Source organism: Equus quagga, chromosome 15, assembly GCF_021613505.1.
Source record: "Equus quagga isolate Etosha38 chromosome 15, UCLA_HA_Equagga_1.0, whole genome shotgun sequence".
Classification (NCBI taxonomy): domain Eukaryota; kingdom Metazoa; phylum Chordata; class Mammalia; order Perissodactyla; family Equidae; genus Equus; species Equus quagga.
The window spans coordinates 20,954,139-20,974,957 of record NC_060281.1 but is presented as its reverse complement, the minus strand read 5'-3'; the positions used below and the strand labels follow the sequence as shown (position 1 = coordinate 20,974,957).

The window sequence follows — 20,819 nt, the reverse complement described above, 5'->3', positions numbered from 1 at the left end:
GCCCAGTAGGCTTCCCTGGGCAGCAGAGCCCACCTGTCTGCCAGCACTGAACCCGCCTGGACCCTGAGTCTGTGCTCCTCAGGGGTCTCGCGGTTGGAGCACCCCTCTTTCCTCTGAATGGACATCTGTGAGGTACAGGTGGTGAGCTGTGGCCTCAGGCCCCAGTTCTTGGCCAGCTGGCACCTGGATGTCATGCCCTTGTGCGAGGACAGCCTGGCCACCTCCTTCCTCAGGCCTGTTCGCGGGACAGCCTGAGTTGGGAGGAGGAGAAGGGGGGCCCGTGTTATTATTTTTGCCTGTATTGACCATTTCTGCCTAGGTCTTCTCACACAGACAGCCTCACCTCCCACACACGCACAGACTTAGAGAGAAACCACTTCTTTGGTCTCTTTTCTTGGTAGCTTTATTGATTGCCAGGGAAAAATGAAAACCAGAAAATTAATTAATCTCTAAAATTAAACTTTACACTGAATGTTCTTGTTTCTCTGATTAGAACTCTGCTAGCAGCTGTGGCTATGTACACACACACACACACTCACACACACTCACACACACTCTCGCACCTACACGTTTTGCACTCCGGAACTGTCAGAGGGTGTCAGGCACACACAGACAGACTCTAGGTTGCCCAGACAGGCACACATATGCAGTCACTCCCAAGGCCCCTTTGGTGCTCTGCTCAGCGCCTGCTTGTTGGAAGGAGTCCCCGGAGAGCAGGCCCCTTAGGCTGTGGTTGCAGTGCATGACCCACCCTTTGGAAATGGGTTTAGAGGTTCTGGGCCCTTCAGTGCAAGCAGGATGGAAGATGGTGCTCAGCCTGAATCCATCAGTCCTCGTGGCCCCATCGGTTGATGTGATTCTTGTGGGTGTGGCCCTAGGGTGGGCAGCTGCAGAGTGACGGGGACTCATAGAAGGTATCTGGAGGGCTCCATGTGTCTTGTGGACAAGGGCTTGTGGGGTGGGCTGGGCCTGGCTGGGGAGAAGACAGGTTTTTGTCAATTGGGTGCATCACACTGTGGCCTTTCTGTCGTGGATTTCCAAGCGCAAAGATTGTATAAATCAAACTGGTGGATAATAAAGTTGCAGATGACTCACGGACTTCCCTTCCCAGCGTGGCACTTCCCCCGCCATCTCATGGGAAGCTCTCTGGGGAGGCCACTGGGTCTGAGCCACTCCTGCCACCTCTGTTTCCCCCTTCCCAGGTTGGGGGAGAGGATTAGGGGATGGCATGGCCTGTAGAACTGGATCACTTAAGCAGGGTCAAGTAATAGGGAGGTGGCATCTACAGGGGTGAGGGTGGAAGAGCCAGGCAAAGCTCGGCTGTAACCAGAGGAGGAAAAGAGCGTGTAGAGACAGAGTGTGTGTGTTTGAAGGTCTAGAGGTTAAGGATCTGTCGAGGCGATAGGAAAATGGTAGGGAGTGTGGTCAGGGAGGGGGCAGCCCTCGTGCGAGAGCCTGGGCAGGCGCAGTCCCTCAGGATCCTCTCTGCCTTCCCTATTGCTGGAAGAAGTTGGTCATTTCAAGGGGTCCAGTGATACTTTCTCCCTGGGTATGGGGGCTGGGTCCCACTTCATACCCCTTCTTCCCCTATCCCAGGCCCCTCCCCCTCTTCACATCTTTATCCACACAACTTTTGATCACTCACCCCAGCATATTCCTGGTCTCCCTATCTCCCTCCCTCTGGACCAGTGTGACAGTCTGCAGCAGGCATGGCAGGGGCATGAAGTGAGGGATGGGGCACTGCCCCAACCCTGTCCCCCATCTTATCCCACAGGGTTCTCAGGGCCCTTGGCAGTGATTGGCGACATGAAGTGGCTGGGATTCAAGGCCCGTTGGCGGGCTGCTTCACGATTGGCAGAAAGGGCTTGGCCAATGAGGTACTCGCTCTCCTGGGATACATCTGACAGGCGCAAGTCAAACCCCAGGAGGGTTTTGTTGTCTGACATGCCTTCCAGGAGCTGCTTCCCGCCGTCCTGGGAGAGGAGTACAAGGGAAGTGGTCATTTTACATCGCTTCCCGGGATCACACACACACGTTTGTGTATAGAGGCGACTGAAACAAAAGTTTCACAAAATAATATTTAACCTAGTTGTGCAGCACACTGGTGTTTTCTATTCTATGCTATCCTAGTCCATTCTATTCCATAAGAAAAATGGTGCTCAAGACTCACTAAATTGATTTTTCAATCCCAATGCTTTGAAAAACATGGCTCTGTGGCAGTGATGGTAATCCCATTCGTCTGGTTCAGCCCTGGGCATGTGAGGCAGATCTGGCTAATGCAATGTGAGGAGGACGTTTGGAGGGAGTGACTTCTGGGAAGGTTCTCACTGAAGGAAGAACGAAAGAGAGGGGCGTTTGCCCTTTTTCTGCCTCTGAGCATGGCCCCATGTGAGATGCAGCAGCCATCTTGGCACCATGAGAGGAGCACCCGAGAGGCCACGGCCATGTGGTGAGAGAATGGCACTGACCCAAGGAATTTACCAACCCCAGCACTCGCTACCCTGGGGCTTCTGATTAGGGACAGCATGAATATTCCTCTTGTTTACGCCATTTTCTGGTTAACTTGTAACCAAGAGTGCCCCCTCTGGAGACAGTGTGTGTGGGCAAGACTGTCCTCTGGGGAGGGTGAGTAGAGGGTGCAGGGGCCTGACTGGAGTACACAGAGGGTCCTCCCCATAGTCCTCACAGCTCCAGCCCCTTCTGGTTTGGGTGGGCCAGGCCCCGTGTGAAAGAATTTCATGGTGGGAGGTAGAGCGCGGCTGTTCTGTGCTTGTGACGCTATAGTGCATTGCAAAGTCAACTTAATAGGCTACGGAAGCATTAAAGAAAATAAAGTACATAGAATATAAAGGGAAACATCAGCATATATCACAAGCAGTAGGAGTAAACTCCAATTATGTTGATGGATGTGTTCACTAGGTGTTGGTGTAAGTTGCGTTTCTTACTCTGAGACTTGGTCAAGAAAATTTGAGAGACATTGTCTGTTGGAAGGGACCCAGGCTTTCAATCAGTCCTGGGTTTGAATCACAGCTCTGCCACTTTCTGCTGACTGGATGCTCTCAGGCAATTCACTAACCTCTCTGAGACTCAATTTTCCATCTGTAAAGTAGGGGTAAGAGTACACATTTTATGAGATAACTGTGAGGATTAAAGGAACACTAATGGATATTGGGTATCTAGCATAGTATATAACCCTGAGTGATAGTGAAAGCTAGCAATTACTGAGAACCTAGCCAGTGCCTGTGATGGTTAGTTGCTTTACAAGTATAACATTTAATCCTCCCAGTAACAACATTTAAAGTAGATACTGTTATTATCCCCATTTTACAGATGAGGAAATGGAGGCCCCCAAAAGTTAAGTAACTTAACCAAGTGCTTAATGGCAGAGCTGGGATTGGAATGAGGTAAAGTCTGCGATCTTAACAATTATCCTGTAAGTGCCCCATTGCTGTTGGATTCAACATCCACCCTCCAAAGGCCCCAGGGCCTCTCCTTGGCCCTGCCAGCCCCAGGAGCGGTGGCTCACCTGCCCGATGTGGTTGCAGCTCAGGTTGATGCTGGTGAGCGTGGTGTTGATGGAGAGCACCTGGGAGAGGAGTGTCGCAGTGGGCTCAGACAGCTCATTGCCACCGAGGTGCAGCGTGGTGAGGCACTTGTTGGTCTGCAAGGCGTGGGCAAGTGCCTGGCCGCCCTCATCCTCAATGCAGTTGAGGCGCAGGTTGAGGGAAAGGAGGTTGGTATTGTGTGCCAAGGCGTGAGCCAGTGACTGGGCACCAGCTGCACGCACCTGGTTGTTGGCCAGGTTGAGCACACGCAGGCGGCTGTGGCTCAGCAGCTTGGCGGCAGCACGCCCACCACGGTCCCCAATGAGGTTGTGTGACAGGTCCAGCTCCTCTAAGGTTGGATGGTCCAGGAGGCTGTGAATTAGGATGCGTGCCTTGTCATCGTCCACCTTGCTTCGGGTCAGCCTGAAGATCTGTGGGCAGGTAGAGGGTCTACGGTACTGGGCAGCCAGGAATAATCTGTCTGCCTGCCCACCTTCTGCAGATAACGAAGGGAGGCGCAGGGAGGCCTGAGGTTCTGCTCACCTGGTGTTGGCCACCTGGCTGGCTTTTGGATGGGGCAGGCCTACCTAGCATGGCAGAGCAGTATAGAATTGGTGGCAGGCAGTAGGGGGGAAAGGCTACTGTTTATCAAGAAATTACTATGTGCTGGGCATGCTGCTAGAACATTTCATAACCATTATCTCTAACCCTCAGCATCCCAGTGAGGTAGGAGTTCTCTCCATTGACAGATAGAAAATGGAGGCTGAGGGCGAATACATCATTTGCCGAGTCACGCAGTGATTGAGCTGCAGAGGCAGACTTTGAATCCAGGTCTGTCTGATGCCCCAGCCCCTTAGTGTGCCCTCTTCAGATGGCTAAAACCCACCAGCGTAAGGAGAGGATCTCTTTGAAGGAGATTGCCAGGATAAGAACTGGGGAGAAAGTGGGAAGGGTGAGAAATAGAAAATAGATTTTTTTTCGTTAGTGCCATCAAGTCAATTCCAGCCCCTAGTTCTCTTGGTGACCCTGTGTGCAGCAGAGTGGAACCCTGCCCCATCTTTTTGCACCATCCTCTCTATCAGACAATGCTCTGCTGCTATTCAAAGAGTTTTCATGGCCAATTTTTTCAGAAGTGGGTGGCCAGGTCCTTCTTTCTAGTCTGTCTTGGTCTGGAAGCTCCGCAGAAACCTGTCCACCATGGGTGACCCTGCTGGTATTTGAAATACCAGTGGTATAGCTTTCAGCATCACAGCAACATGCAGGCACCCTGGTATGACAACGACAGGTGGGTGGTGTGGTTCCCTGACTGGGAAACAAACCCTGGCCGAGGTGGTGAGAGTGCCATCTTAACCACTAGACCACCAGGGCTGGCTAGAAAATGGATGGGATGAAGAAAAAAGATAAGAGCAAGGGGGTAGGCCCAGCATTATGAATACTGGAGACGGGAGCCATTACCCCTTTCCTTCTCACGGGCTTGTTCCATTCTTCCCTCTTCTTCGAGGCCTCTCTGCTGTCTCCCTATCTTTCTCTCCTCTCCTTTCTTTACATCTTAGCCAGTTTGAGTTATTTGTCCCTCTTGTCTTTTCATTGCATCTATCTGGCAAAGCTCCAATCCTGGATCAACTCCACTCTATTTTCTGCATGTCTGTGCCCAAGCAACTGACATGATGGAAAATGTCACATGACAGGACTGGTTGGTACCACCAGAACCACCAATGGGCCCTCAGTGCTGTGTGCCAATTCAACTCTGTTTCTCTGGCCAACATACTCTCTCATGATCTACAACAACTATTTCAACCTTCTGCAGCCTCCTCAAACTTCAGGAGGCCACCCTACAGCCTCCTTTCAACAGGTACGTCTCCTCCAGCCTCCCCAGCCATTGAATGGGAACCCCTCATTTTCCTAATCCCAAACACAAACCCAGTGCTACCCACCACATCCACTCTCCCCTCTGCTCACAGCCACCTGCCCCACCTCAGTCCTAGATGCCACCTCTCCTGCCTTCCCAGGAACCTTCCTTGGTCAATGAACCTGTGCCTCTCTCCTGTATTCAGCTCCTTTCTTGCAATTAGATGGAGCTTTACATTGATTTTAAACACTTGCAAGTTTCTTCTTAAGAAAACCCAAACCTGTCATTTATTACAGCTCTACCTTTCACCTCCTTCACAGCCAAGTTCTTGAAAAAGCTGAGCACAGTCCTTCTGTTTCCTCACTTCCCACTCTCCATAAACCACTCTGATCTGGCCTTTGCTCCCGGCACTCCACTGACATAGCTCCCCCTCAGTGACCTCCGTGTTTGCTAAACCCACCCTGTTGCTTTTCACTCCCTCTTTCTGAAATGCGTCCCTCCTTTGGCTCTATGACACAATGCCATGTCCCCTTTTTCTTCCTGGCTGGCTCTCCCTCTTCCAACCAGAATATTTAGGACATACTTAGACTAAAAAAATTATTCATTGTGTATCTAAAATTCAGATTTTCTGGATGTCCTGTATTTTCATTTGCTAAATCTGGCAACCCTATCCTAGGTGCAGTGTTACATTCATATGATTGCTGATTAGTGCCTTTTATCCCACCGGACTGTTAGCTCCAGAGGGCACAGATGGTATAATTTTGATCGTTGCTGAATCTTCAGCACCTAGGACAGGGTCTAGAGGGCGGACCTTAGTTGGATGAGTCAATGGTCGGTGAACTGGGAGGGCAGTTCATCTCTGCATCCTCAGAATCCAGCTTGGTGTGGGGTGCATGAAAGGACACTTGGTGAATGAATGAGAAGGAAATAGGAGAAAGAAGATGGTGATGGGGGAGGCAGGGAAGGGGAGAGGGAATCAGAGAGAGGCTGAGAATTGGAGGTGGGGGAAGGCTGGAGGCGGATGGTACCTTGAGAGTGTGGCATGCCTTGATGGTGGCCGCCAGGGAGTGGCAGTCCCGGTAGGTGAAGAGGAAGAGGTTCCACTCGAAGTTCATGCCACAGTCCTTGACACCGTACACCAGGTCCAGCTCCTCCAGATGGCTCAGGCCAGCCACCAGGTCACCCAGTTGGTAGTGGTCCATGGCGGGCTCCTCCATCTCTCCCTCGCTGCCCGAGTCAGACTGTTCCCCACTCCACGGTGGCGGTGGCAGCTGCACGGGCGGAAGGAACTGATCCACTTGGATCCTGCGCACATACTTCCTGCAGAGCGGCAGCAGGTCGAGGATCACCGCGGGGTCCGTGGTGTTTGGGATGAAGTGCTTTAGCAGGTTCTCCAGGTGCCGCTCAAAGAACATGCGCTTCCAGCTGCCGCCATGCTTGGCCACATAGCACACAGGCCAGCGCTGCATGCAGCAGCGGCGCCAGTAGCTCTCATCATTGATCAGGTTGGCAGTCACAGCCAGCGGCAGGTCAGGGGACAGGTGGTTCAGGACCTTCTGCTGGTGCTCTGGGAGCAGCTGCTTCAGGATAGGGTTGTCTTTGGGAACAGAGGAAGGAAAGCAGGAGTCACAGTGTTGGGACAACAGAACATGGTGCTCGGGGCTGGGCCTGCCTGGGGGGCACTGAGGAAAGGGAAGACCCTCCCCTGCCTCTGGGAGCCCCAGCCTTTCCTCTCAGGGAGCATCTGAGCAGGGAGACACAGCCCTTGGCTTTGGGCTGCTCCCGCCTGAAGGTGGACATCTTAGCATCTGGTCTCAAGAGCTCCCAGTCCGAGGAAGAATCTCAGGCCCAGGCCTCAGTTATCATTTAGTCTGATGGCGGGAACAACCCCTGACTTCAGAGGCTCCCAATCTGATTTGATTCATTCATTTCAAAACAAAAAAAAATTTGAGCACCTACTATGTGCCAGACACTGTTCTAAGTGCTGAGGATACAGGAGTGAACCAAATGGAGGAAGCCTCTCCCTCTTATGAGGAGAGGCTTATTGTAGGTGTCTATATACATACGAATATATTGTAGGTAGATGGTGATAGGTGCTGTAGACAAATTGATGGCCCCCTTCAGAAAGCTCCCCAGCTGGTAGGAGAGGTTGGCAACTTGTCTTTGAAAAGGATGAATATTTACAGAGCATAGAGTATAAAACAAACCAAGAACCTATACACACCATGGAAGACTCCAAGAGAGTGGACAGCAATCAACCAGGGAGGGCTTTCTGGAGGAGGAGGTAGATATGGTTTGGGCTGGAGAGAGTGGGAAAGGTGAGGAGAAGGCATAGGCATGGAGGGCACAGTGTGGGTGGGAGTCTGGTGGGGCCTGGAAGTGGGGACAGCAGGAGAAACTGTCCTGGTCCCGGGGGGAAGGAAGTGTTGAGTGGAGATGAGGACACTGTGTAGGAGGGCAGGGGCTGCCACAGGACCCAGCTCTGAGGCCCCATCTCCAGGTAGTCCCCACCCACCTTCCCCTCCTCCTGGCCTTCTCCCTCCTGCCCAATGCAGGGACAGACTCACTCTGGAAGTTCTTGACGATGTGCTGAATGCAGAGCTCTCTGAGGAGGGGCACAATGGCCAGGGACCACTCTGCATCCTCAGCGATGATCCTGCGCATCCGACGTACATTGGCCCCAGAATTCGGGCCCTTGGACTTCACGGGGGTTGGATTGACTGTGGGCTTTGAGGGCTGCTGGGCTGTGCTCGAAGCTTGGCCTGCAGTGGAGGACCGGTCCTGGGTGGAGGTGGAGGAGCGGCTGGGGACCGACAATGATGGTGGTGTTACGGTTTCCTGCATGCTGGGGACTGGCAAAATAGGGGCAGGTGGCCACTTGGTGATGGCCTTGTGACAGACAGTTTCTCAGACTGGCAGGTCCTTGATGCTAGTGGGAACCTGAAGCGAGAGGATGGGGTAGAGGTTACTTTGGAGGGTCTCGGTGGGCATTTACCAGGAGAGGTAGCACAAAGTGGTTCTTAAGGGTCAGTCTCTGGAGTAGAACCGATGCAAGTACAAATCCCACTGACGAGCTGTGTGGCCTCGGGCAAGTCCCTGAGCCTCTTTGAGTTTCAGATGCCTCCCTTGCAAAAGGAGGATAACAGTTGCCATAGAAGATGCTTGGGAGGAGTGAATACGATAGGGCATCCAAAGAGGCATGGTATCCTGTGGCACATGGAACTGTAGCAAGGAGCAGCCCCAAATTGCCCAGCAATTACGGGCAATTGCTGTATGCTGGACGTATTTTTCTTTTAGTTCTTTATGCATATTAATTCATTTCATCCTCACAAAAGCCTTTTTGAAATAGGCACTTGTATTATTTCCATTTTTCTGATGCGAAACAAAGCACATAGAGGTTAATTATTTGCTCCATGTGACACAGCTTATAAATAACAAGAATGGGTGTAAACTCAGTCTATCAAGTTCATACTCTTTTATTTTTTTGCTGAGGAAGATTCAGCTTGAGCTAACTTCTTTTTTTTATTGTGGTAACATTGGTTGATGACATTATATAAATTTCAGGTGTACATTGTTATATATTTCGATTTCTGTATAGATTACATCATGTTCACCACCCAAAGATTAATTACTATCCCTCACCACACACATGTGCCCATCACCCCTTTCACCCTCCTCCCTCCCTGAGCTAACTTCTGTTGCCAATCCTCCTCTTTTTGCTTGAGGAAGATTTGCCCTGAGCTAATATCTGTGCCAGTCTTCCTTTATTTTGTATGTGGGTCCCCACCACTGCATGGCTGCCAACAAGTGGTGTAGGTCCGCACCAGGGAACTGAACCCAGGCCACCAAAGTGGAGCATGCTGAACTTAACCACTAGGCCACAGGGCCCGCCCCTCTTAACCCTGCATTGTACTGCCCCTCTGAGGGTCAGGGGAGGGCGTGTATATTGCCAAAAGATTGCGGTATAAAAAGAACCATTTAGTTCAAAACAGCTCCCTGCACTAAGTATTTTTTTAAATGCGTCTTTTTTTTTTTTTTTTAAAGACTGGCACCTGAGCTAACATCTGTTGCCAATCTTTTCTTTTCTTTTTCCTTCTCTCCCCAAAGCCCCCCAGTACAAAGTTATATATTCTAGTTGTAGGTCCTCTGGCTCTGCTTTGTGGGACATTGCCTCAGCACGGCTTGATGAGCGGTGCTAGGTCCATACCCAGGATCTGAACTGGTGAAACCCTGGGCCACTGAAGTGGAGCATGCGAACGTAACCACTCGGCCACAGGGCCGGCCTCTGCACTAAGTGTTGTACAGAGCAGTAACGGCTTGACCAGGAGGATGGAGTTGAGAACAGCACTGGCCAATAGAAATATAATGCAGGCCAAAATGCAAACCACGTATACTACAGATCTTTCTAGACTTATGATGGGGTTACATCCCAATAAACCCATAGTAAGTTGAAAATATCATAAGTCAAAAATGCACTTAATACACCTAAGGTCCTGAACATCGTGGCTTAGCCCGGCCTGTCTCCAACACGCTCAGAGCACTGACATTAGCCTACAGTTGGGCAAAACCACCTAACATAGAGCCTATTTTATAGTAAAGTGTTGAATATCTCATGTAACTGATTGAATACTGTACTGAACGTGAACAACAGAATGGTTGTGAGTGTGTCGGTTGTTCACCTGTTGTGGGGCTGACCGGGAGTTGCGGCTGCTGCCGCCACCCAGCATCATGAGGGAGGACCGTATCACATATCGCTAACCTGGGAACCGATCAGAATTCAAAATTGAAGAACGGTTTCCACTGAATGCGAATGGCTTTCGCACCATCGTAAAGGTGAAAAATCCTAAGGCGAACCATGGTGAAGTCAGGGACTGACTGTATTTAAGTTTTTCTAGGACCCACATTAAAAAAGCAAAGAGAAACAGGTGAAATTAATTTTATATTTAATCCAATATGTCCAAAATATTATCACTTAAATATGTAATTAACATACAAATTATTAATGAGATATTATATGTATATTTTTTCATACTAAGCCTGGTCTTAGTATGAAAAAGGTCTGATGGCTCAATAGCCACATGTGGATACTGTTTTGGACAGTGCAGGCTGAGAGAGGAAGGAGGGGGAACTGGACCCAGGCCCAGTCCAGGGTGCCCCCCTCCTTCTCCTCTTCCCCTCTGAGGGCTCCGGCTCCTTCAGTCTCCCCATCCCTGTCTTCCCAGTTCTCCCAGCGTCCCTGCATTCCAGACGGCAGCGGGAAGGCGTGGGAGGCGAAAAGGCAGCTAAATCTGGGGCTGAAGACAGAAGACAGAGGATGTATCTGGGACTGGGGATGCCCCATTTGTCCATCTCTGCACCCTTGCTGGGGGAGCCCCTGCCCTGAGTCTGCAGGCGGAAATGCCCGCAGCTCCTCCTCCAGCACTTCCCCCTGACATTTGCTCCCTGACTCGGCGCACGGTGTAGTGGCCGGTGGGAAGGAACACTCTGAACCTGCAAAGGTGTCCTTGACAGATGGAGGGGACCAGATGGCGCTCCCCAGCCAGCCAGGCATCTCAAGGAGGGAGAGACTGGTGCTGTGTGTGTGTGTGTGTGTGTGTGTGTGTGTGTGTGTGTGTGAGGGAGCGTGAGAGGGCAGTGTACGAAAGATAGCTGTGTGTCCGTGACACCCTTATGCAAATCAAATGCAAATTCACAAACAGATTGTGTCCAGAATGGTGGGATAACCAGCTGGTACTTTTTAACTAATGGCCCCTCAGAGGGTGTGGCTGGCAGTGGGTGCTCCTTAGAGGCGCCAGATGACTTTGCATTTCTGGCTTTGCTAGTGACTTGCTGTGCGACCTTGGCCAAGTTACTTATCTGAGCTTCAGTTTTCTTATCTGTAAAACAGAATAATAATATCTTCCTATGCAGGCTGTTGTGGAGATAATATCTGAGAATACTGGAGGGGTGTGTGGAGGATGAAGGACAGGGGTCTTAGGCTGGGCAGAAGACACCCTGGAGGCCTGTTCCTTGCATGCTGACCTGAGATGGTATCTGTGAGTGAGGCCCTTACCTATGTCGAGGGGACATGCGAAGGGCACGGTGGCAGTGGTGGTGTTCGGGGCTGGATAGAAGGACAGAGGAGCCTGGCAGTTTGGGAAAGAGAAAGAGGAAAGAGACAACAGGCCACCCCTGCTCCTGCCAGCTCCACATCTGTGCTCCTGGGGCTCCCTCCTAGTTCTGACCTAAAACATTCGGGCATTCTCCTTGGTCCCAGATGCATCCCAAGACCCTCTGCAGGCCAACCCATGGGAGCAGGACCCAGCTTGGCTGAGGGCCACAGATTCCTGGCTGGTGTCACCCTGCAGCCGGCTCTCCAGGCATTTCTCACAACACCGCCCAGCCTCCCCATCCTGGCAGGCGGTCCCCTCTTTCCTCCTGGGAGGCCGAATGTTGGGAAACCTCCCCTGGGGCCAGGCCGGGTGCTCTCTGGAACTGGCTGCCCCTGGTCTCACAGCCCAGTGCTTCATTGTCTTAGGCCCTGGCCTCTCTTCCTGAGGTCTGGTCCTGGCTGCCTCTGCTGTTTGGAGCCGGCAGCCAGGGTGGGTTTCAGGGCCCCGAGCCACCTCCTCACAAGGCAGGGGCCGAGTGTGGCTCCATGTGCTCCCTGTGCATGACTGCTATAAAAAAGAGCCTCTTCCGGCTAGCCACATTTACAGAAACCTCCATACCACCAGGCCTGATGTCACGTGTAAGGGAAATGTTAAACCCTTAGCCCCATAATGTCGGAGTTGATAGTTTTCATTTAATTACTTCTTGACTTTTTAAAAATAGATATTACAAAAATATTTTTAGGAAGCAAATTATTACTAGACACAGAGGATTCTTTTAAGGAGGATTTTAGTTCCAAATGTTTTTTAAAAAATTAATAAAATATCAAAGTATATTTAAAATAATGAGCAAGACGAACTCCTTGCCTCCCTGTTACTAATGTTATAAAGATGATAGAAAGTGCGACCCTATTGGGGGCCTGCCACCTGCCCTTCTCAACTGCTTCACAGCTGCCACTCTCTTGGTTCTCCTCTTGCCTCTCTGATCATTCTCAAAAAGTCTCCCTCGGTTTGCCGGTTCGGATCCCAGGTGCGGACATGGCAACCACTTAGCACGCCATGCTGTGGTAGGCATCTCACAGATAAAGTAGAGGAAGATGGGCACGGATGTTAGCTCAGTGTCAGTCTTCCTCAGCAAAAAGAGGAGGATTGGTGGCAGTTAGCTCAGGGCTAATCTTCCTCAAAAAACAGTCTCCATTGCAGGCTCCTCCAGCTCTGGCCACCCCTCCCGGGTTGCAGTCCCTCAGGGTTCTGTGAGGAAGCACTGCCTCACTCCTGTTGATGGGTTGCAGCTCTCACCTCCCCTCTGAGGCCCAGACTCAGGTGCACTGGCAGGCCTCCCAGCTCCCACAAACTCAATCTGCCCCCCAAGAGAACTCAGTGCCTCCCCCAGGTGGCTCCTCCTCCTGGCTCCCTGCCTTGGCCGGGGACACCAGGATGCATCCAGGGGCCTGAACCAGAAGCTGGGGCATCACCACTCTCCTATAGGCCCCCCCATCTGGCTACTCAGTTCTGCCTCCCATCCCAACAGCCCTCCTCTCCCCTCATGCTGCTGCCTCAGCTCAGGACCTCACTGTCCGCCTGGATCAGAGCTTCAGCCACCCAGCACCTGGGGCTGTCATCCAGTGTGGTCCTGTCACATCTAGCCTTCCCACAGTGGCCATGGCTCACCACTGCCCACTGGGTACAGCCCAGCTTCCTCACTCAGTATACAAGGTCCTCTGTGTCAGGACGCTGTGTTTGAAAGAAACTCCTCTTCGTCTCTGGAACACTGCGGGCTGGTGCATGCTGCCCAGCCTTTGCTCAGGCTGTGCCCTCGGCCTGGAATGCCTTTCCCACTGGCTCAGCCTGGGAAAGGGACTGTCATTGTTCTGAGCTCAAGTACCACTTCCTCTCTGAAGTCTTTCAGCCTCTCTCATCCCCCGTCCCCCAAACAACCCCTCCCTTGGTCAGCCCCCAGTACGTGGCTCACTTCAATGATCCGATTGGCCACCCTCTCCCCACACCCACACTAGACTGTGAGCTCTCGAGGGGCAGAGACTGTTTCCATCTCATCTTTATCTCTAATCCCTCGCCCAGCGTCAGGCCTGCTTCAGGGGTGTTTTGAGCTGCCCCAGCCCCTTCTGGGATAATAGATTCTGGCCAACAGGAGTATCCTGTATTGGTCAGAGCTACTGGTCCAGGGGTGGCCACCTGAGTCCTGAGCCAAAGAGAATCCTTCTTGGGACTTGTCCAAGCGGAGGAAGACAGGACATATGTCCTTGAAGGATACAGATCCCCTGCCATGGGAAGTGGTTTCCCTTCACATGGAAAAGGCCTGTCTGCAGTGGGAGGGAGGGAAGCCTGGTGGAGGCAGAGACAGCACCAGCTACCTTCAGTCCCCGAGGCCCCCAGAACTGCCTGCTTCCTCAGCGGTGCCTTTGGTTCTGAGGCCTAACCTGGCAGCCTTCTAACAAGTCCCTTTTGCTGAAGCTAAGACTTGGGTTTCTGCCCCTTTGTGACCAAAGGGTCCTGTCCATTTGGATAGGCTCACAATTTGGGGAATGAAATTATGGGAAAGATCTTCAATCAGTAGATGAAATAGTTCAGTGGGATGGCCGAGAAGAGCCAAAGACACCCAGGTTATTATACACAGGGTCTGACATCTAACTCCTGTGGCCTCTTCCTCTCCTGACCACCCTGAGCCTCCAGTCTCGCCTCCCATCTCTCCAGCCATAGGACAGTATCAGCAACTTACATGTGCTCAGCACCTATGTTACAGGCTCCTCTCAGAACTCTTCTCGTGTTTGAGTCTTACAACCGTTCTGCAATAGAGGCGCGGATGAAGAAACTGAAGACCAGCTCAGGAAATGACTGGCATCCAGGACATTCAGGAGGGCTGGGCCAGGGCCTGAGGGCGGGCTCCTGCCTCTAAGCACAGTGCACTGCTCTTCCGCAGTTGCTCGGTGTGTCCCCTTCCCACACTTTCTCACCCTCCACTAGGAAAGAAGAAAGGATGTTCCTGCTCCCAGGGAAGCAGGGGTCCCAACATAAGGCTTTCATCCCTGTTACATTAAAATGCATTTTCCCCCTAAAAGAAATGAAATCTTTTTTTTTATTGAGTTATTGATAGGTTACAATCTTGTGAAATTTCAATTGTACATTAATGTTTGTCAGTCACGTTGTAGGTGCACCACTTCACCCTTTGTGCCCACCCCCCACCCCACCTTTCCCCTGGTATCCACTAAACTGTTCTTGGTCCATAGTTTTAAATTCCTCATATGAGTGGAGTCATACACAGATTATCTTTCTCTCGCTGGCTTATTTCACTTAACATAATTCTCTCAAGGTCCATCCATGTTATTGCAAATGGAATGATTTTGTTCTGTTTTGCAGCTGAGTAGTATTCCATTGTATATATGTACCACATCTTCTTTATCCATTCGTCTGTTGATGGGCACTTAGGTTGCTTCCACGTCTTGGCTATTGTAAACAGTGCTGCAATAAACATTGGGGTGCATAGGACTTTTGGGATTGCTGACTTCAGGCTCTTTGGATAAATACCCAGTAGTGGGATGGCTGGATCGTATGGTAGTTCTATTTTTAGTTTTTTGAGGAATCTCCATACTGTTTTCCATAGTGGCTGCACCAGTTTGCATTCCCACCAGCAGTGTATGAGGGTTCCTTTTTCTCCGCAACCTCTCCAACATTTGTTGCTATTAGTTTTAGATATTTTTGTCATTCTAACGGGTGTAAGGTGATATCTTAGTGTAGTTTTGATTTGCATTTCCTTGATGATCAGCAATAATGAGCATCTTTTCATGTGCCTATTGGCCATCAGTATATCTTCTTTGGAGAAATGTCTGTTCATGTCTCCAGCCCAGTTTTTGATTGGGTTGTTTGATGTTTTGTGGTTGAGTTGCGAGAGTTCTTTATATATTAAGGATATTAAGCCTTTGTCAGATATATGACTTGCAAATATTTTTTCCCAGTTAGTGGGTTGTTTTTTTGTTTCAATCCTGTTTTCATTTGCCTTGAAGAAGCTCTTTAATCTGATGAAGTCCCATTTGTTTATTCTTTCTATTGTTTCCCTTCTCTGAGAAGGCATGGTGTCCGAAAAGATCCTTTTAATACTGATGTCAAAGAGTGTACTGCCTACGTTTTCTTCCAGAAGCCTTATGGTTCCAGGTCTCACCTTTAGGTCTTTAATCCATTTTGAGTTTATTTTGGTGAATGGTGAAAAAGAATGGTCAATTTTCATTCTTTTACATGTGGCTTTCCAGTTTTCCCAGCACCATTTGTTGAAAAGACTTTCTTTTCTCCATTGTATGCCCTCAGCTCCTTTGTCAAAGATGAGCTGTCCATAGATGTGTGGTTTTATTTAAAAGAAATGAAATCTTAATATTACATACATGCCTGTGTGTGTATATCCATACATTAACTTTGAACTGCTTTTTAAAAATGCATCTCATTTTAGGTCAAACAAAGCAGAATAAATTATGAAATATATGCTGACACTAATGTAGCAAACTTTTAAAAAAAATGTAGAAGTCATGTGATATATTATTCTCTGACAATTTAAGTATACAGAAATTATATATGAGGCCAGCCCAGTGGTATAGTGGTTAAGTTTGCACACTCTGCTTTGGCGGCCCGGGGTTTGTGGGTTTGGATCCTGGGCATGGACCTACACACTGCTCATCAAGCTATGCTGTGGCAGTGTCCCACATACAAAATAGAGGAAGATTGACACAGATATTAGCTCAGTGGTAATCTTCCTCAAGCAAAAAGAGGAAGATAGGCAATGGATGTTAGCTCAGGGCCAATCTTCCTCACCAAAAAAAAAAAAAAAAAGAAAGAAAAGAAAGAAAGAAAATAGCATTTAAAAATTTATATATATATATATGTGTGTATATATACATATCCCCTCTTATCAGTTATCCACACTTCATTGTGAATGAGTTTCAGATCCAAAAAGCAAAGTTAGGAAGGGGGCAAGGAGAGTGTACCACTGCATGGGAGAAGGTGGGGAGGGCCCGCAGGAGGATGAGGGGGAGGAGACCGGAGATAACTCCACCTACTTCACAGGGTGGCTTCAGTCTGGCCTGGGCATCACCAGTCCGCAGCTGAGGATGGTGGTAGGTGGCACTATCTTCCCTGGAAGCCTGGGGGGAGGGTAGACACTCATTAGCCAGGGCCCAGGGGCTCCCAGACAGCCCCCAAGGGCCCACAGAGGGCAGCCCCAGAAGTGGCAGAGCGGTCTCCTTCCTTTCTGGAACCTTTTCTCCCTGGGGAACCTAAGGGGCAGTGAGAGAATCCTAGAGTTTGAAGACTAAAAGCATGTTCAAGACTCTGGTCCTCTGGGGCAGGAATCCTCTGTGACATTCCAGAGAGAAGGTCAGGGCCACCAGGAGTGAGTGCCTCTTGTGCCACCACCTGGTGTCCCTATTGGAGGGCACACCCTGCCCTTGGATGAGGAAAATGGGGACATGCCCTGTGACCTCTCCTCTACTGGTGCCAGTCTCATGGGCCTGTTGGGCTTCCCATGCTCTGTCTCCAGCATCCACCTAACCCAACCCAGGACCACAATCCCTGGGGAAAGGCCAATCCTCCTCCCCACACTTCCCCACTCTGGTCCTCAGGCCCAGGGTCCTGAAGTCACATTCAGGCTGTAACTCAGAGGGTTAGGTGTTAAGGTCTACTCTCTACATGCCTAAGCACAGATACAATAAAGTGATGGGATGCCCCAATCTGGCCTGGTTTTCTTCATTTTTTCTTCTGCAAGGAAAGATTGGCTCTGAGCTAACATCTGTTGCCAATCTTCCTCTCTTTTTTTTTTCCCCTCCCATTAGCCCCAGTGCGTGGTTGTATATTCTGGTTGTGAGTCCTTCTGGTTCTTCTATGTGAGCTGCCACCAAGGCATGGCAACGGACAGACTGGTGGTGTGATTCCACGAGGGGAAAACAAACCCGGGCCGCTGAAGTGGTGAGAGCTCCGAACTGTAACCACTAGGCCATCAGGGCTGGCTCAGGTTGTCCTCATTTTTGGTGGCTTGTGTCTGGTGGACAGGTGTTCTGGGAACCATATCCTTGCCATATATAGCTACGATTTATTGAGTTCTAGGCCCCCAATAGCATGTGCACAGCAGGAGGCAGCATAGCAGCTGGCTAAGGATTCCGGAGTTATATTGCCTAAGGTCAAACTCCACTGGGCCCCCTAGCATCTGTGAGACCCTGGGCCAGTCATTTAACCTCACTAAGGCTCCGTTTCTTTATCTGTAAAATAGGGACAGTAATTAATGGTACCTACTTTGTAAGATTCTCCAGAGGATTAAAGGAACTGATGTGTGTGAGACATTTCATACAGTGCTGGGCCTGGAGCCAGCACTCAAATTTTGTGAAGATGTTAGTTGCCTTACCTACATAAGTTTATTAAGTCTTCAGATTTATTACTGAGGACTCCTATTGTTATTATAACACTATTATCCTCCTTTCACGGATGAGGAGACTGAGGCTTAGAAAGCTTAAGTAACTTGCTGGGCGCCACACAGCTGGTGAGCGGCAAAGCTGAGGTTTGAGCTGATGTCTGTCCAAAGCTCTCCCTTACTTCCATCACGAAAGCCTGGACCGATACTGAGATGCTCAGGTTGCTTCCTAAGTCGCCCCTGACTCTGTTGTTGACAGCTCTTTTCCAGGGGGCTTCCCAATTCCTCCAGCTCCTGAACTCTCTTGTCAGGTCACCAGCCTTCAGCCTTCAGAGTCCCTCACCCCCAAACCACTGCCAGGCATGGCCTCCTTCCACAGAACTGGATCATTGCCTGTATCCCTCGGCTTGAGGCCCCTGAGACCCAAGAGAATACTGAAGAGCTGTGCTCTCCTGCCCCATGGCTCAGGCGGGGCCTCCGAGTTCCTAAGACTCAGTGCTTGACTCTCTAGCACATCCCGCCTCTTGGAGGAGGGGTCAGATCTCCTCCATCCATCTACAGTCCCCAGTTAAATCTAACCACTGACAAATAAAAATGGCAAGTAATAGAATATATTGGAGTATATGAGGAAGCCATTTTGTGTAAACCTAATTCAGCCTGACCTTGTCTTTCCAAAAGGGCCTGGCCGAGGCCGTTGAGCATGCATTGTATATCTGCTTTAGAGATTCCCTATGGCAAGAGCAAAGGCCCTTGAGATAAAGGTGCAACTTCCCTCTCCCTTCCAACGTTGGCATTTCTTTAAGGATAAGCATCTTTCCTTAGGCTAGAAACTGATTGCTGCGCTCACCTGTGACCCCAGCTCAAGACAATAGACTTGCCTCCTGCTACACCCTCCCTCTGAGATAGCAGACCCACTACCTGCTGTGTCCATCAAGTGCTGTGCTGACAGGGCAGTCTTGTGACTATTGGGGGAGGGACATTTCAATAATATGTGAAACGTCCTGTATGGGGGTATGTAACCACTCTGTGCACCTCACTTCCTTGGTGCCCTTTCTTCCTTTGGGAAGAAAGGCCCTGGGCCATGGTCCTCAGATTTTAGCTCAGAATAAACTCACCCAGATTTTCATTTATAGATTGGTTATGGATTATTTTCGTCGACACCACTTTGGGCAGAAGCTCCTCTCACCTGCACAAATGTGAATGTTGAAGATGCTGGGGAGGAGCCCTCTCTCCTGCTCATCACACCCCTGGCCCTCAGTTGTCCTCACCTCCCTTCCTCTTAGCTGAGAAGCAGAAGTGCCAGCCCTCTTTAGGTGGCGAGCACCGCTGTGCACCTCTGGGCTGGCTCAGCTTTGATGGGCTACCCGCACCCCACTCTCCACCCACTTCTCTGACTGAACTTCGTTTGCCGGCTCAGCCAGCTTCTTCCTCACCCCAGGATGCCCTATGGAGAGCCCTCCCCAGGTGTCTGTCCTCAGGGCCCTGCACTTTTGTCTGCATTTCCTCTGATCTCTGTCATGCCCACCAGGTCAGACCCTACTACCTCAGGCCAAGTCACTCTCAAATCACCATTTGGGAATTCCCAGTTTGTGGAATCACAAAAGAGGGGCAAAAAGTTCCTCTGACAGAGCCCAGCCCAGCCTGCTTGGTGTTTGGCCGGGTGGGACAGTCAGCACACTTTTCACACGCCTCCTCCCAACCCCTGCCCACTTAGGTCTGTTGTCTTTAAAAGGGCTCCAGCGACTTCGCTCCCCGCCCCTCATCCCTACCTTGGCTCAGACACTCCAGCAGGGAAGCTCAGCTCCAAAGGCCAGTGAGTGCGTCCGCCAAGCCGCCTGGGGTGAGGAGGCCCTCCTGCTCCTTGGTTACCAAGGGAAACCAGCACGCCGTGGGAGGGAAGGAGGGAGGTGCGGAGCTTCCGGACCCGCAGCAGGAATTGCAGCCGGAGGAGCTGGGGATGGGGGTCAGCCTGTCTGTGCAGACTGCTCTCCTCCACGACCTTCCCCTTCCTACCTCTTACCGTCCCCCTCCCCTTATTCGCAGCCCCTAAGCCTCTGGGCCAGTTCTCAGACAGCGACGGTGGCAGGGGAGGAGGCACGGGTCCCTCTTCAGATGGGTGGGTGGGGGGCCTCCTGGAGGTACAGACCGGCCCTTCCCCGCCGCAAGAAACGTGGGCGCCCAGGACGTGGCCCCCTACGGGCTTCTGGCCGGTGGGCCGAGGGCGCTGGAGGGGCTTCCACGCCCCGCGGGCGGCAGTGGAGGCAGGGCGAGTCCAGGCCTGGGGAGCCCGGGGTTGAGTGTCCTCTCTCGCCGAGTCGCCTCACCCGCTCCCAGTGCAGGGGCGCTCGCCTTCCCGCAGGTCCCGCGCGGCCGGCCGGTCGTTAGGGACGCCCCGCGTCGCCAGGGGGCGGGGCCGAGGCCGCGTGCACGTGCGCGTGGGCGCAGGGATGCCTGCGCGGGCCCGGCGTCTCCGCCGCGTGCCGTGCAAGCATGTGGATCTGTCTTTAGTCGCTGTGGCTACGAGCTTTGGCACGGGCTCGATGCAAGGAAGGGTCGTCGAACGCGGTGTGCAGGCCGCCGTGCGGGTGGTGGAAACTCTGGTCCTGGGGCAGCTTTGTGCTCTTGGGAGACATGTTAGGAATGGGTGGGCTTTTGTCGGGGAAAGTGAGGAGTCGGGGACCCGGGGCAGCTCCTGGGCTGGAGTGTTGTTCCCTCTTGGTGCCTTTTGTGTGGAAAGGGGGATGGGAGGTGGCCAGGGGAAAGACATCCGGGAAAAGCATCAGCAGTCAGTCTCTGGAAGACGAGGGTGGAAGGGCACCTGCAGGAGTTACCGGAACTCCCCTGAGGCCTCCGGGCGACCCCAGGCCCTGCAGGAGAGCGGGGGGCGGGGCATCCTTGCAGAGTGGCACCTTGCGCCTTTCTCCAGATGTAGA

At 51.3% G+C, this 20,819-nt stretch overlaps 1 protein-coding gene across 3 annotated transcripts; it reads right to left on the bottom strand.

Moving 5' to 3' along the window:
• Positions 1 to 877: 877 nt before the first annotated feature.
• TCTE1 (t-complex-associated-testis-expressed 1) lies at positions 878 to 20,458 on the bottom strand. Of its 3 annotated transcripts, none has more exons than XM_046641133.1 (7): positions 19,656 to 20,457; positions 16,544 to 16,627; positions 7,962 to 8,334; positions 6,423 to 6,991; positions 3,527 to 3,976; positions 1,646 to 1,973; positions 878 to 969 (listed from the first exon to the last, which is right to left on the bottom strand). In XM_046641133.1, exons 3-6 carry the CDS (start codon positions 8,236 to 8,238, stop codon positions 1,764 to 1,766), a joined length of 1,506 nt encoding a protein of 501 aa, XP_046497089.1. In that variant the 5' UTR covers positions 8,239 to 8,334; positions 16,544 to 16,627; positions 19,656 to 20,457; the 3' UTR covers positions 878 to 969; positions 1,646 to 1,763. The 3 variants fall into 3 exon arrangements, with proteins under 3 accessions (XP_046497089.1, XP_046497088.1, XP_046497090.1); XM_046641132.1 differs by having other exon boundaries at positions 909 to 973; XM_046641134.1 differs by lacking the exon at positions 16,544 to 16,627 and having other exon boundaries at positions 909 to 973; positions 19,656 to 20,458.
• Between the last annotated feature and the right edge of the window lie 361 nt (positions 20,459 to 20,819).